This window comes from Mirounga leonina, unplaced genomic scaffold (genome assembly GCF_011800145.1).
Source record: "Mirounga leonina isolate KUSES-001 unplaced genomic scaffold, KU_Mleo_1.0 Mir_115, whole genome shotgun sequence".
Taxonomy (NCBI): Eukaryota; Metazoa; Chordata; class Mammalia; order Carnivora; family Phocidae; genus Mirounga; species Mirounga leonina.
Window position 1 is genome coordinate 89687903 of NW_023270268.1, and position 13049 is coordinate 89700951.

Sequence of the window (13049 nt, forward strand, 5' to 3'; positions counted from 1 at the left end):
GGGAAACAAAAGCAAAAATGAACTACCAGGACTCATCAAGATAAAAAGCTTCTGCACAGCAAAGGAAACAATCAACAAAACTAAAAGGCAGCCTATGGAATAGGAGACGATATTTGCAAATGACATATTGGATAAAGGGCTCATATCCAAAATCTATAAAGAACTTATAAAACTCAACACCCCAAAAATAGAAAAAAAATCCAGTTAAGAAATGGGCAGAAGACATGAACAGACATTTCTCCAAAGAAGACATATAAATGGCTAAAAGACAGATGAAAAAATGCTCAACACTGATCATCAGGGAAATACAAATCAAAACCACAATGAGATACCACCTCACACCAGCCAGAATGGCTAAAGTTAACAAGCCAGGAAACAACAGATGTTGGTGAGGATGTGGAGAAAGGAGAACCCTCTTACATTGATGGTGGGAATGCAAACTGATGCAGCCACTCTGGAAAACAGTATGGAGGTTCCTCAAAAAGTTAAAAATAGAACTACCCTACAACCCAGCTCTTGCACTATTAGGTATTTATCCAAAGGATACAAAAATAAGATTCAAAGGGGCACATGCACCCCAATGTGTATAAAAGAACTATCCGCAATAGTCAAAACATGGAAAGAGCCCCAATGTCCATCAACTGATGAATGGATAAAGAAGATGTGGTATACATACACAATGGATATTATTCAGCCACCAAAAAGAATGAAATCTTGCCATTTGCAATGAGTTGGATGGAGCTAGAGTGTATTATGCTAAGCAAAATAATTCAGTCAGAGAAAGACAAATACCATATGATTACATTCGTATGTTGAATTTAAGAAACAAAACAGATGAACATGGGGAAGAGAGGGGAAAATAAAGTTAGATAAAGACAGAGAGGGAGGCAAACCATAAGAGACTCTTATATATAGGGAACAAACTGAAGTTTGCTGGAGGGGAGGTGGGGTAATTGGGTGATGGGCAATAAGTAGGGCACTTGATGTAATGAGTTCCGGGTGTTATATGCAACTGATGGATAACTAAATTCTATCCCTGAAGCTAATATTATACTATATGTGAACTGACTTGAATTTAAATAAAATCTTGAAAGAAAAAAAAAATGGGTAGAAGATCCAAACAGACAGTTTTCCAAATAAGTCATACAGACAGCCAACAGACCCATGAAAAGATGCTCAAAATCGCTCATCATCAGGGAAATGCAAATCAAAACCAAAATGAGGTATCACCTTACACTTGTCAAAATGGCTAAAATCAAAAAGACAATAAATAACAAGTGTTGGTGGGGATGAGGAGAAAAAGTAACCCTCACACACTGTTGGTGGGAATGTAAATTGGTGCATCCACTGGAAAACAAAATGGAGGTTCCTCAAAAAAATTAAGAATAGAAACACTATATGATCCAATAATTCCACACTGGGTATTTACCCAAAGAAAATGTAAACCCTATTTCAAAAAGATATATGCACCTCTATGTTTATTGCAGCGTTATTTACAATAGCCCAGATATGGAAGCAACCTAAGACTCAGAAGGATAAAGAATATGTGTTATATATCCACAATGGAATATTATGCAGCCATAAAAAGGATGAGATCATTACATTTGTGATGACATGGATGGACCTAGAAGTTATTATGCTAAGTGGAAGAAGACTGAGAAAGACAAATACCATAAAATTTCACTTATATGTGGAATCTAAAAAAAAATATGAACAAAAAGCAGAATCAGACCTATAACTCCAGAGAACTGAGGGTTGCCAGAAGGGAGGAGAAATAAGGACAGGCAAATGGGTGCAGGTGAGTGGGAGACACAGGCTTCCAATTATGGAATGAATAAGTCACAGGAATAAAAGGCATACCATAAGGAATATAGTCATTGATATTATAATTGCATAGTGACAGATGGTAGCTAAACTTGAGGTGAGCACAGCATATTCCATAAACTTGTGGAATCACTATGTTGAAATGTAACATTGTGTGTCAACTACATGCAAATAAAACAATCTTTTAATAAATAAATAAATTTATTATTTAAAAGTACATGCAAACATATGGCTACTTTGTTGTCTTCTAGTATAGCCATGCTTGAACATTTTACAAAGTAGAATGTGTATTACTTTACTATAAAGTTATTTTAATTCTGTCTTACTATTACCTTGTTATTTTCAAAGATGTATGTACCTAGGTGATATTAAGTTATGAAATTCATCTCAAGATAGTTAAAGGGGACTTTAAAATATCTGTTATAAAAGATGGTATTGGGTCTGATAAGGTTGAGAAACGAAAAAAAAAAAAAAGGTTGAGAAATGAGATCATTGTAGTAACAGTAAGAGGGTTTATTTCCTCTTACTAGGAAACTTTGATTTGGATAAAATATATCAGAAAAGGAAATACATTATTTTTTTTTTTGAGAAATCCCAAATGGTTACTACTAGCAAAACAATTCACTACTGCCTTTTGCATATAATTTTTGCATTCACAATTATTTTATTATTTCTATAGTTTGTTGATGTTCCTGAATTTTTTATGTAGACAACTACATTTTCTTTCTTGTTTTCAATTCTTCTATCTCATTTCTTTTACTTGTTTTATTGCATTTGCTAGAACATTCAGTACAATGTTGAATAGAAATCATGATACCAGTCTTCCTTGTCTTCTTCCTAATTTGAATGAGAATGCTTGTACAGTCTAAATTACCATGTCGGCAATAGTTTTGTTTTTTGTAATTAACTTTTATGAAGTTAAAGAAATTTCCTTATATTAGACCTTTGGTAAAAGTTTTAAAATTAATAAATACTATATTTTGTCAAAATCAAATTTGCTAAAAATGATCATGTGACTTTATTCCTATACTCTCTTAATGTGGTGAATTATATTGCTACCATTTCAGATATTCCACATTTCTTACATTTCTGTGATGACCCTTATTTGGTCATGACTTAGCTTGCTTGTTTTAAGTGCATGAGTTATTCAATTTTCTAGTATCTTCCTTAGTAATTTTGTAACTATGTTCTTTTTTTAAAGATTTTATTAATTTATTTGAGAGAGAGAGAGATCACATGAGTAGGGGTGAGGGAAGGGCAGATGGAGAGGGAGAATCAGAGTCCCCGCTGAGCAGGGAGCCTGACCCGGGGCTCAATCCCGGGACCTCTAGATCACAACCTGAGCCAAAGGCAAACACTTAACTGACTGAGCCACCCAGGCATCCCTGTAACTAGGTTCTTAAATAAAATTATTCTACATTGTTTTTTGTCTTGTTCCTGTTTGGTTTTGATATTGAGATTATCCTAAAATTATAAAAGAACTGGGTTGCTTTCCCTGCTTTTCTATTCTCTGAAACAGTTTGTAGAAGATAAGAATTATTTGTTCCTTGAATATTTGTTAAAATTCATCTGTAAAACAATCTTCAGTTTTCCAGCATCTAGGGAGGAGGAGGAAGAGACATTAACTATTGCTGGTTTCTTCAGGCTTTCCATTTCTCTTTGAATCATATTTGATGACACTTTTTCTAGAAAAATCATCCATTTCTATCCCAAATTTACTGGGATGAAATGTTTGTAAAATTTGTATAATTTAAAAAATAAAACATACTATAGCTATAATTTTATCCATTTTTTCATTCCTAACATTGTTTCTGTCTTTTCTCTTTTTCTTCATCAGTTCTTGTTAGAGGTTGGTCTTTTTTTTTTTTTTTTAAAGATTTTATTTATTTATTTGAGAGAGAGAAAATGCACAAGAGTGAGCGAGCACCAGTGGGAGTGGGGGGAAGGTCAGAGGGAGAAGCAGACTCCCCACTGAGCAGGGAGCCCCACCCGGAGCTTGATCCCAGCATCCTGAGATCATGACCTGAAGGCAGACACTTAACCAACTGAGCTACCCAGGTGCCCCAAATGGTCTTTTTATTTCTTTTCAATAAGCTGCTTTTAGTTTTGTTTATTCTCTAATATTTCTTTGTTACCTATTGTTTTGATTCTAACCTATATTTCTTTCTCTGCTTTAAGCTTAAAATTATATTGTTTTTTCCTCAAGATGACTCTTTCACTCATTTGTTTTCAATTTTTTTTAAAAATAAAGAAGATTTTGAGTCTATAAATTTCCCTGTATCATTTTGGCTGCATCCTCAAATTACTGAGATATATTATTTTTGATATTGCTTAACTGTAAATATTTTATAATTTCCGTATAGTTTCCTTTTAACATGTAGTTATTAGGCATGTGCTTTGAAGTTTCCAAGCATGCATTTTAAAATAATTTTTGTTGTGGGCACCTGGGTGGCTCAGATGGTTAAGCGTCTGCCTTCAGCTCAGGTCATGATCTCAGGGTCCTGGGATCAAATCCCGCATTGGGCTCCCTTGCTCCTTGGGAGCCTGCTTCTCCCTCTGCCTCTCTCTCTCTCTCTCTGTCTCTCATGAATAAATAAATAAAATCTTTAAAAAAAAAAGATTAAAAAAATAATTTTTGTTGTTTATGTTTTCATTGTATTATAGTCCATAATATGATCAATAAAATGTGAATTGAAATAATGTTATTTCCTTTGTCTCAGTAGGAAGTAATTTCTAAAATGTTTTATATATGCCTTAAAAGAATGTCCGCTTCACATTTTGAACTGTAGAATTCTTATTTACTATTAGAATAGGCATGTTAATTATGTTGTTCAAGGATTTTATACCCTTACTAAATTTTGTCCGCTTGATTACAGATGCATTAAATCTTTCATTATGACAGAGACTTGTCAATATCTCCATCTATCAATTTTTATTTTATATATATATATACACTCACATATACATACAACTACATATTTTAATATATATGCACATAAATGGTGAAGATACATTATTATGGGCATACAAATTTGTAATTCTTTATCCTCCTGGTCAATTGAAACTTTTGTCATTATTTGGCCATTCAAGAAATCAGATGCTCCAATTTTACCTCTTGAGGTAGGAAGCACTAACAACATTAATAACTGGAAGTTCAAAAGACCTTTCCTAGTCCCTATTTAATTCATAGTTTCACTTTCTCTGCCACCCAGACTTGACTCCTTCCTTCTTTAGTTCTGTTATTTGGCTAGAGCTGGAGTCAATCCTTCCTAGCTGCTTTCTTTCTTATTATTAATTAACACAGTGAGATTAACTTTAAGTAAACAGAAAGTCCCATTCTCCCCCTGAGAGTATCAACCTGTAGGCTTTCATTACAAAGTATTTATTGAGCATCTACTATGTATCAGGTACTGTGTTAGATGCTAATATTCAATAAGCAAAAAATAAACATAATTGGTGTCCTCCTGGCGCTTATGTTTAGAAGAAAGCAAATCACACAAAAGATATAATTTTATAATTATGACATTTGATATAAACGAGATATTGCTCTGAAGTTCTACAAAAAGGGGATTTGACCTTGTCATGAAGGTGTCCTTGATAAAGTATGCCTTGAATTGTAATCTAAAGGAGAAAAAACTAACTACATTCTGAAAGGAAGGAAGTGTTTCTGTGGGTGAAAGTATTTGAGTACAGTGGCAAAAATTAGGTAAATGTTGCTAGAACAGAAGGAGCAAGACCATTATAGCAAGATGTTTTGTGTCTATCATAAAAGAAATTACAAATGACCCTTGAATAATGTGGGGGGGATTAGGGGAGCTGACCCTCCACGGTGAAAAATTTGCATATAACTTTTGACCCCACAAATACTTAACTACTAATAACCTACTGTTGACCAGAGGCCTTACTGATAGTAGAAACAGTCGATTAACACATAATTTCTATGTTACATGTATTACATATACATATTCTTAATAACATTAAGAAAATCAAAAGGAAAAGAAAATACATTGATAATACCAAAAAAAAAATCTATTGAAAAAAAAATCCACGTATAAGTGGACCTGCACAGTTCAAACCTATGTTGCTTAAGGGTCAACTGTACTAGCTATTGAAAAGTTTAAAGCAGGAGGGGTGACAAGTTATATTTTAATTATGAAAAGATCAAAATGGCTGCAATGTACATAATGAAGCAAAAATGGGTTTGACTAGGTAAGGGGTGAACCAGTTAGAAAGTCACTGCAGAGTTAAAAGCAAGAAATAACAGCAAGTGGAATTAGAGTGATAGTAGTGGAGATGCAGAGAAGTAGATGAATTTGAGAAATATTAAGGAGGTAAAATAAACAGGACTTGATGAAGGACTGACTACACTATAAAAAGGGAGAGGAAGTAAATCCTTGCATACAATTAGGCTTCTGGATTGTATCATTAGATGAATCCTGCCTTTCACTAAGAGGGAAACACTGTGAGCCAATGATTATAAGTTGGTTTTAGACAAAGTGAATTTGGGATGCCCCTACTAAAAGATGGTGTTGGACCTACTTGTTTCCAGAGCTCATAGGTCTGGGTCAGAGATGCAAATTTACAAGTTATCTATACGTAAGTACTAATTACAACAGAAATATGGAGGAGATTACCTAGGGAAAGAAAGTGGAGTAAAAAGAAAAAAGGACCTAGAATTAAGGCTTGAGAACTCCAGCTCTAATGACTAAGTAGAAGATTCTAAACTGTCAAAGGAGAAAGAAATGTATCTAGAGAGACAGGAGAAAAACCAGTAAGACATTATGTCAAAAAGTCAAAAGAAAAGGAATGATTCAACAAAAAGGTAATGGTTAATCATAGTATCAAATGAATAAAATAAGAGTTTTTTCTCTTTATCCAAATTTTAGATCATAATCACTATGGCTCCACTGTGAATTCTTACTTTTCCAATTACTCATGTTTATATATACTTACTTAAAGTATTCATCAGAAGGCTACTGTTGTCATGAGATCTATTCTGGCCAGCATCCATATCAGGAATCCTGCAGTGTGGCATGGCAGACATGGCAGGATGTCCTGAGATATAATTCCCTGGATCAGAAGGAGAGGATCTGCACTCTTCATCGTTTGAGTCACTGGAACTATCCTCACTACTTGAAGATGATGAACTTTTGGAATCCGATGAACTATCACAACTACTCATCTGGTCCATTAGACTAGCTTCTGCCTTCAGTTCTAAAAATAAAACAGAAAAATAACAGATAGGTTAAATAAATAATAGTAAATATAGGGGCGTCTGGGTGGCTCAGTTGGTTAAGCGACTGCCTTCGGCTCAGGTCATGATCCTGGAGTCCCGGGATCGAGTCCCGCATCGGGCTCCCTGCTCGGCAGGGAGTCTGCTTCTCCCTCTGACCCTCCTCCCTCTCATGCTCTCTGTCTCTCATTCTCTCTCTCTCAAATAAATAAATTAAAAAAGAGAGAGAGAAATAATAGTAAATATAAATATTAAATAAATAAAATAAAATTTGAATGTGTTAGCTTCTAAGAAACTGTTGATGAGGAATAAATGAGATTAGTCATGCATTTAGAGCATTTTAAGCATTTTATTTAAAAAGCTCCTCTACCATTAAAAGACATAGGCAATGCCTAATCTAAATGCTACATTTATTATACCATTATACTTAAATATGTATGTAATTCAAATAAAATAAAGAATGTGAAAAATTAAAACTGTAAAAATTAAAATCTATTTTGGCAGAAACCATTCTCCAATTCCTCTTACTCTCCCAGTACATATAAGGCAACACAGTACATACAGATGACTTTCTTTTTTTTTCCCCAGCTTTTCTGACCTATAATTGACAAAACTGTATATATTTATTTTACATTTTTTAAATTTTATTATGTTAATCACCATACAGTACATCATTAGTTTTTGATGTAGTGTTCCATGATTCATTGTTGGCGTATAACACCCAGTGCTCCATTCAGTATGTGCCCTCTTTAATACCCATCACAGGCTAACCCATCCCCCTCCCCCCTTCCCTCTAGATGTATATATTTAAAGTGTACAACAGGCTCCCAGCCCCAGTGTAAGAAGCAGCTTGGCCTGTGAAAACACTTTCCCTTGAACCAAGAATCTGGACATTCAGTGTGAGCAGTTAGGTGATGCTGGGTGGAGAGAGCTCCCACCTCTGATCCAGCAGTTTGAGGTGGTCAGGCTGGATGACAGGGGCCTCACAGAGCTGTGCTGCAAGGATGTCAGCTGTGCTCTCTGGGCCAACCCCTCCCTGATTGAGCTTAGCCTTTGCACCAAAGAGCCGGGTGATGCCGGTATGCACCTGGTGCTCCAGGGCCTGTAGAGCCCCACCTGCAAGATAGAGAAGCTCAGCCTCCAGAACTGCTGCCTGATGGAGGCTGGCTGTGGGGGCCTGCCCTGTGTGCTGCACTTGGTGCCTATCCTTCAGTGACAGTTTGCTGGCAGATGCAGGCCTGCAGCTGTTCTGCAAAGATCTGCTGGACTCCCACTGCCACCTTGAGACACTTCAGCTAGAGTACTACAACCTGATAGCTGCCAGTCGTGAGCCCCTAGCTGTGGTGTTCAAAGGCCAAGCAGCACTCCAAGGAGCTCATGGTGAGCAACGATGACAGCTGCGAGGCTGGCGTCTGAGTGCTGTACCAGGGCCTGGTGGACTCTGCCTGCCAGCTGAAGACGCTCAAGCTGGAAAACTGTGGCCTCGCGTCGGCCAGTGGTAAGGACCTGTGTGGTATTGTGACCTCCAAGGCCTCACTGCAGGCACTGGACCTGGATGGCAAGCTGGGTTACATGGGTATTGCCGCGCTGTGCCCCAGAATGTTACACCCCAGCTCCTGACTCAGGGCTCTGTGGCTCTGGGACTGTGACATCACCACCAGGGGCTGCAGAGATCTGTGCTACATCCTTAGGGCCAAGGAGAGCCTGAAGAGTGGAGCTTAGTGGGCAATGTGCTGGGGGACAAGGGTGCCTGGCTGCATGTGAGAGCCTGCAGGAAACTGGCTGCCAGCTGCAGTACCCATGGGTAAAGTCCTGCAGCTTACGGCTCTCTGCTGCCACCACTTCGGCACAACCTTGCCCCCAAACAGTATCTCGTGGATACTGCAGATGAGCAACAACAAGCTGGGGGATTCTGGAGTCCAGGAACTCTGCCAGGGTCCGGACCAGCCTGGCACCACACTGTGAGTGCCCTAGATGGGGGAATGCGACATGATGGACAGTGGCTATGGCAGCCTGGCCTTGCTCCTGCTGGCCAACCACAGCCTGCACAAGCAGCATTTCAGGCAAGAACTACATGCTCTGGAATAGCACGACATCTACTGGATGAAGGAGACCGGATCGCCTGCAGGTCTGCGAAGGGCACAAGCTGAGCCTGAGGTTCATCTCCTGAGTAGCCTCCAGCCCCAGCTTCTGAAACCTACTCTCCTAACAGGCCCTACCTGGGACCCCGCAGGGGACTGGCTGTTCCTAGGGGCTCTCACTCTGGTGTCCTAGCTTTGACTGAAGAGAAACACTCAAATCAACTGACTTCTGTGAGAAAATTTTAGACAGTTTATAATTTTTTTGGCAAGAGGAAAAAAAACCCAAAATATACAACTTAATGCTTTGAAATACATTGTGAAACGATTATCATAATCAAGTTAATTAACATATTTATCCCTTGTGTGTGTGTGTGTGTGTGATGGGAACACATAAGATCTGCTCTCTTAGAAAATTTAGATACCATACTACTGGCACAAAAATAGACACGTAGATCAATAGAACAGAATAGAAAACCCAGAAAGGAACCCACAACTTTGACAAGACAGGAAAGAATATCCAGTGAGAAAAAGACAGTCTCTTCAACAAATAGTGTTGGGGAAACTGGACAGCAACCTGCAAAGAATGAAACTGGACCACTTTCTTACACCATACACAAAAATAAATATTAAATGGATTAAAGACCTAAATGTGAGACATGAAAGCATTAAAATCTGAGAGGAGAACACAGGCAGTAACTTCTTTGACATAGGCCATAGCAACTTCTTACTAGATATGTCTCCTGAGGCAAGGGAAACAAAAGCAAAAATTAGGACTTTATCAAAAACGATGGACTCTGAAAAACAAACTGAGGGTTCTAGAAGGGAGGGGGGTGGGAGGATGGGTTAGCCTGGTGGTGGGTATTGAGGAGGCCACATTCTGCATGGAGCACTGGGTGTTATGCACAAACAATGAATCATGGAACACTTCATCTAAAACTAATGATGCAATGTATGGGGATTAACATAAGAATAAAAAAAAAAAAGCTTCTGCACAGTGAAGAAAGCAACAAAACTAAAAGGCAACCTTCAGAATGGGAGAAGATATTTGCAAATGACATATCTGATAAAGGGTTAATATCCAAAATATATAAAGAACTTATCAAACTTGACACCCCCCAAAAATAAATAATCCTATTAAATAATGGGCAGAAGACATGAATAGACATTTTTCCAAAGAAGATATACAGATGGCTAACAGACACATGTTATGGAAATAGCCCAAATATCCATGGACTGATGAATGAATAAAGAAAATGTGATAAATATATATATTTATGGAATATGGACTATTACTCAGCCATAAAAAAGAATGAAATATTGTCATTTGCAACAACATGGATGGAACTACAGAGAATTATGCTAAGTGAAATAAGTCAGTCAGAGAAAGACAAATACCATATGATTTCACTCATGTGGAATTTAAGAAACAAAACAAATTAACATGGGAAAAAAAGAGAGGCAAACCAAGAAACATACTCTTAACTATACAGAACAAACTAAGGGTTGCTGGATGGGAGATGGGAGGTGGGATGAGGTAAATAGACGATGGGGATTAAGGAATGCACATGTTGTGATGACTACCAGGTGTTGTATGTGAGTGTTGAATCACTAAATTGTACATCTGAAACTAATATTCCACTGTAACTGAAATTTAAATAAAAACTTTAAAAAATTTAGATACCATAGTGTATATTAGATCCCCAGAACTTATTCATCTTATAACTCAAAGTTATAAACCACCCTCCTACACGGTTTCTAGGAGTTTAACTTTTTTAGATTGCTTCCACATATAAGTGAGATCATACAATATTTATCTTTCTCTGTGTAGCTTATTTCACTTATTTCTCTTTCCGATAGTTTGTTAGTATATAGAAATGCAACTGGTTTTTGTATATTGATTTTGTATCCTGCAACTTTACCGAATTCATTCATTAGTTCTAACAGTTTTTTGGTGGAGTCTTTAGGGTTTTTTAGGCATAAGCTCATATCATCTGTAGAAACAAATTTATTTCCTCTTTCCAATTTAGATCCATTTCTTTCTTTTTCTTGCCTAATTGCTCTGGCTAGATTTTTAGTACTATGCAGAATAGAAGTAAAAAGAATGTCTTGTCTTATTCCTGATCTTAGAAAAAAACTTTCAGCTTTTCACTGTTGAGTATGATAGCTGTGGGCTTATCATATATGGCGTTTATTATGTAGATCTATGTTTCTCCTATATCTAATTCATTGAGAGTTTTTAATGTGAAAGTGTTGAATTCTGTCAAATGCTTTATCTGCATCTACTGAGATGATCATATGATTTTCATCCTTCATTCTGCTAACATGATATATCACATCTATTGGTTTGCATATGTTGAAATATCCTTGCATTTCCAGCATAAATCCCATTTGATGATGGTATATAATCCGTTTAATGTACTGTTGAATTTAGTTTGCTATATTTTGTTGAGGACTTTTGCATCTATGTTCATCTGGGATATTGGTAACTTTTTGTGTCCTTCTCTGGCTTTTATATCAGAATAATACTGGCTTTGTAAAATTAATTTGAAAGTGTTCCCTCCTCTTCAATTTGTTGGAATAGTTTGAGAAGAACTGGCATTAATTCTTCTTTAAACATTTGGGAGAATTCACCAGTGAAGCTATCTATATGGTCCTGGGCTTTTCTTTGCTAGAAGATTTTTGATTACTGATTCAATCTCCTTACTTATTATTGGCCTGTTCAGATTTTCTCTTTCCTCATGATTCAGATGATTCAGTCTTGGTAGGTTGTCTCTTTCTAGGAATTTATGCATTTCTTTTAGGTTATACAATTTGTTGGCATATAATTTTTCAGTCTCTTATGATTGTATTTCTGTAGTATCAGTTATAATGATTCTTTCATTTCTCTCTTTTTTCTTCATTAGTCTAGTTAAAATTTGGTCTACTTAATCTTTTTAAAAAACCAACTCAGTTTCATTCATCTTTTCTATTGTTTTTCTGGTCTATTTCTCTTATTTCTATTCTGAATAATCTTTATTATTTCCTTCCTTCTGCTGACTTTGGGCTTAGCATGTTCCTCTTTTTCTAGTTCCTTGAAGTTATGAAGTTAGGTTATTTGAGATCTTTCTCTTTTCTTAATGTAGGCATTTATTCCTATGAACTTCCTTCTTGATCAGCTTTTGCTGGAGCCTATTATTTTGGTATATTGCCCTTCCTTTTCATTTATTTCAAGATTTTTAAAATTTCCTTTCTGATTTCTTCTTTGACTCATTGGTTGTTCAGCTGCATGAAATCCACAAATTTGTGGATTTCCCCATTTTCCTCCCATTGTTGATAGTAGTTTCACACCACTGTGGTTGGAAAAGATACTTAATATGATTTCAATCTCCTTAAACTTGTTAAGACTTGCTTTGTGACCTAACGTATGATGTATCATGGAGAATGTTCAGCTTATGCTTGAGAGGAACATGTATTCTGCTGCTGTTGGATAGCATGTTTTATACAAATCTGTTAGGTCTATTTGGCCTAAAGTCTAGTTCAAATCCAATATTTTCTTATTGATTTTCTGTCTTGATGATTTATCTATTGTTGAAAGTGGGGTACTGAAGTCCTCTATTTTTGCATTGCTATCTCTATTTCTCCCCAGATCTTTAAATATGTAATATATTAGGGTGCTCCAATATTGGATGTATATACATTTACAACTGTTAAATCTGCCTGGTGAAATGATCCCTTTATCATTATCTAATGACCTTCTTTGTCTCTTGTGACAGTTTTTGACTTAGTCTGTTTTGTCTGATATAATAAGTATAGCTACTTCTGCTCTCTTTTGGTTTTCATTTGAACGGAGTATCTTTTTCTATCCCTCCACTTTCAGCCTACACGTGTCCTTAGAGCCAAAATGAGTCTCTTGTAGGCAGCACCTAGTTGAT

The 13049-nt window shown here is 36.5% G+C and overlaps 1 protein-coding gene and 1 pseudogene across 2 annotated transcripts in view; one reads left to right on the forward strand and one right to left on the reverse strand.

Annotated features, from left to right (window-relative positions):
* EAF2 (ELL associated factor 2) overlaps nucleotides 1-13049 on the reverse strand; it is a 57928-nt gene that overhangs the window by 17021 nt on the left and 27858 nt on the right. For both annotated transcript variants that reach the window (XM_035000055.1, XM_035000053.1), the window contains exon 5: nucleotides 6778-7038. In XM_035000055.1, coding sequence (XP_034855946.1) covers nucleotides 6778-7038 — 261 coding nt within the window. The remainder of the gene's footprint in view (nucleotides 1-6777; nucleotides 7039-13049) is intronic.
* On the forward strand, nucleotides 7446-9371 carry LOC117999132 (annotated as a pseudogene).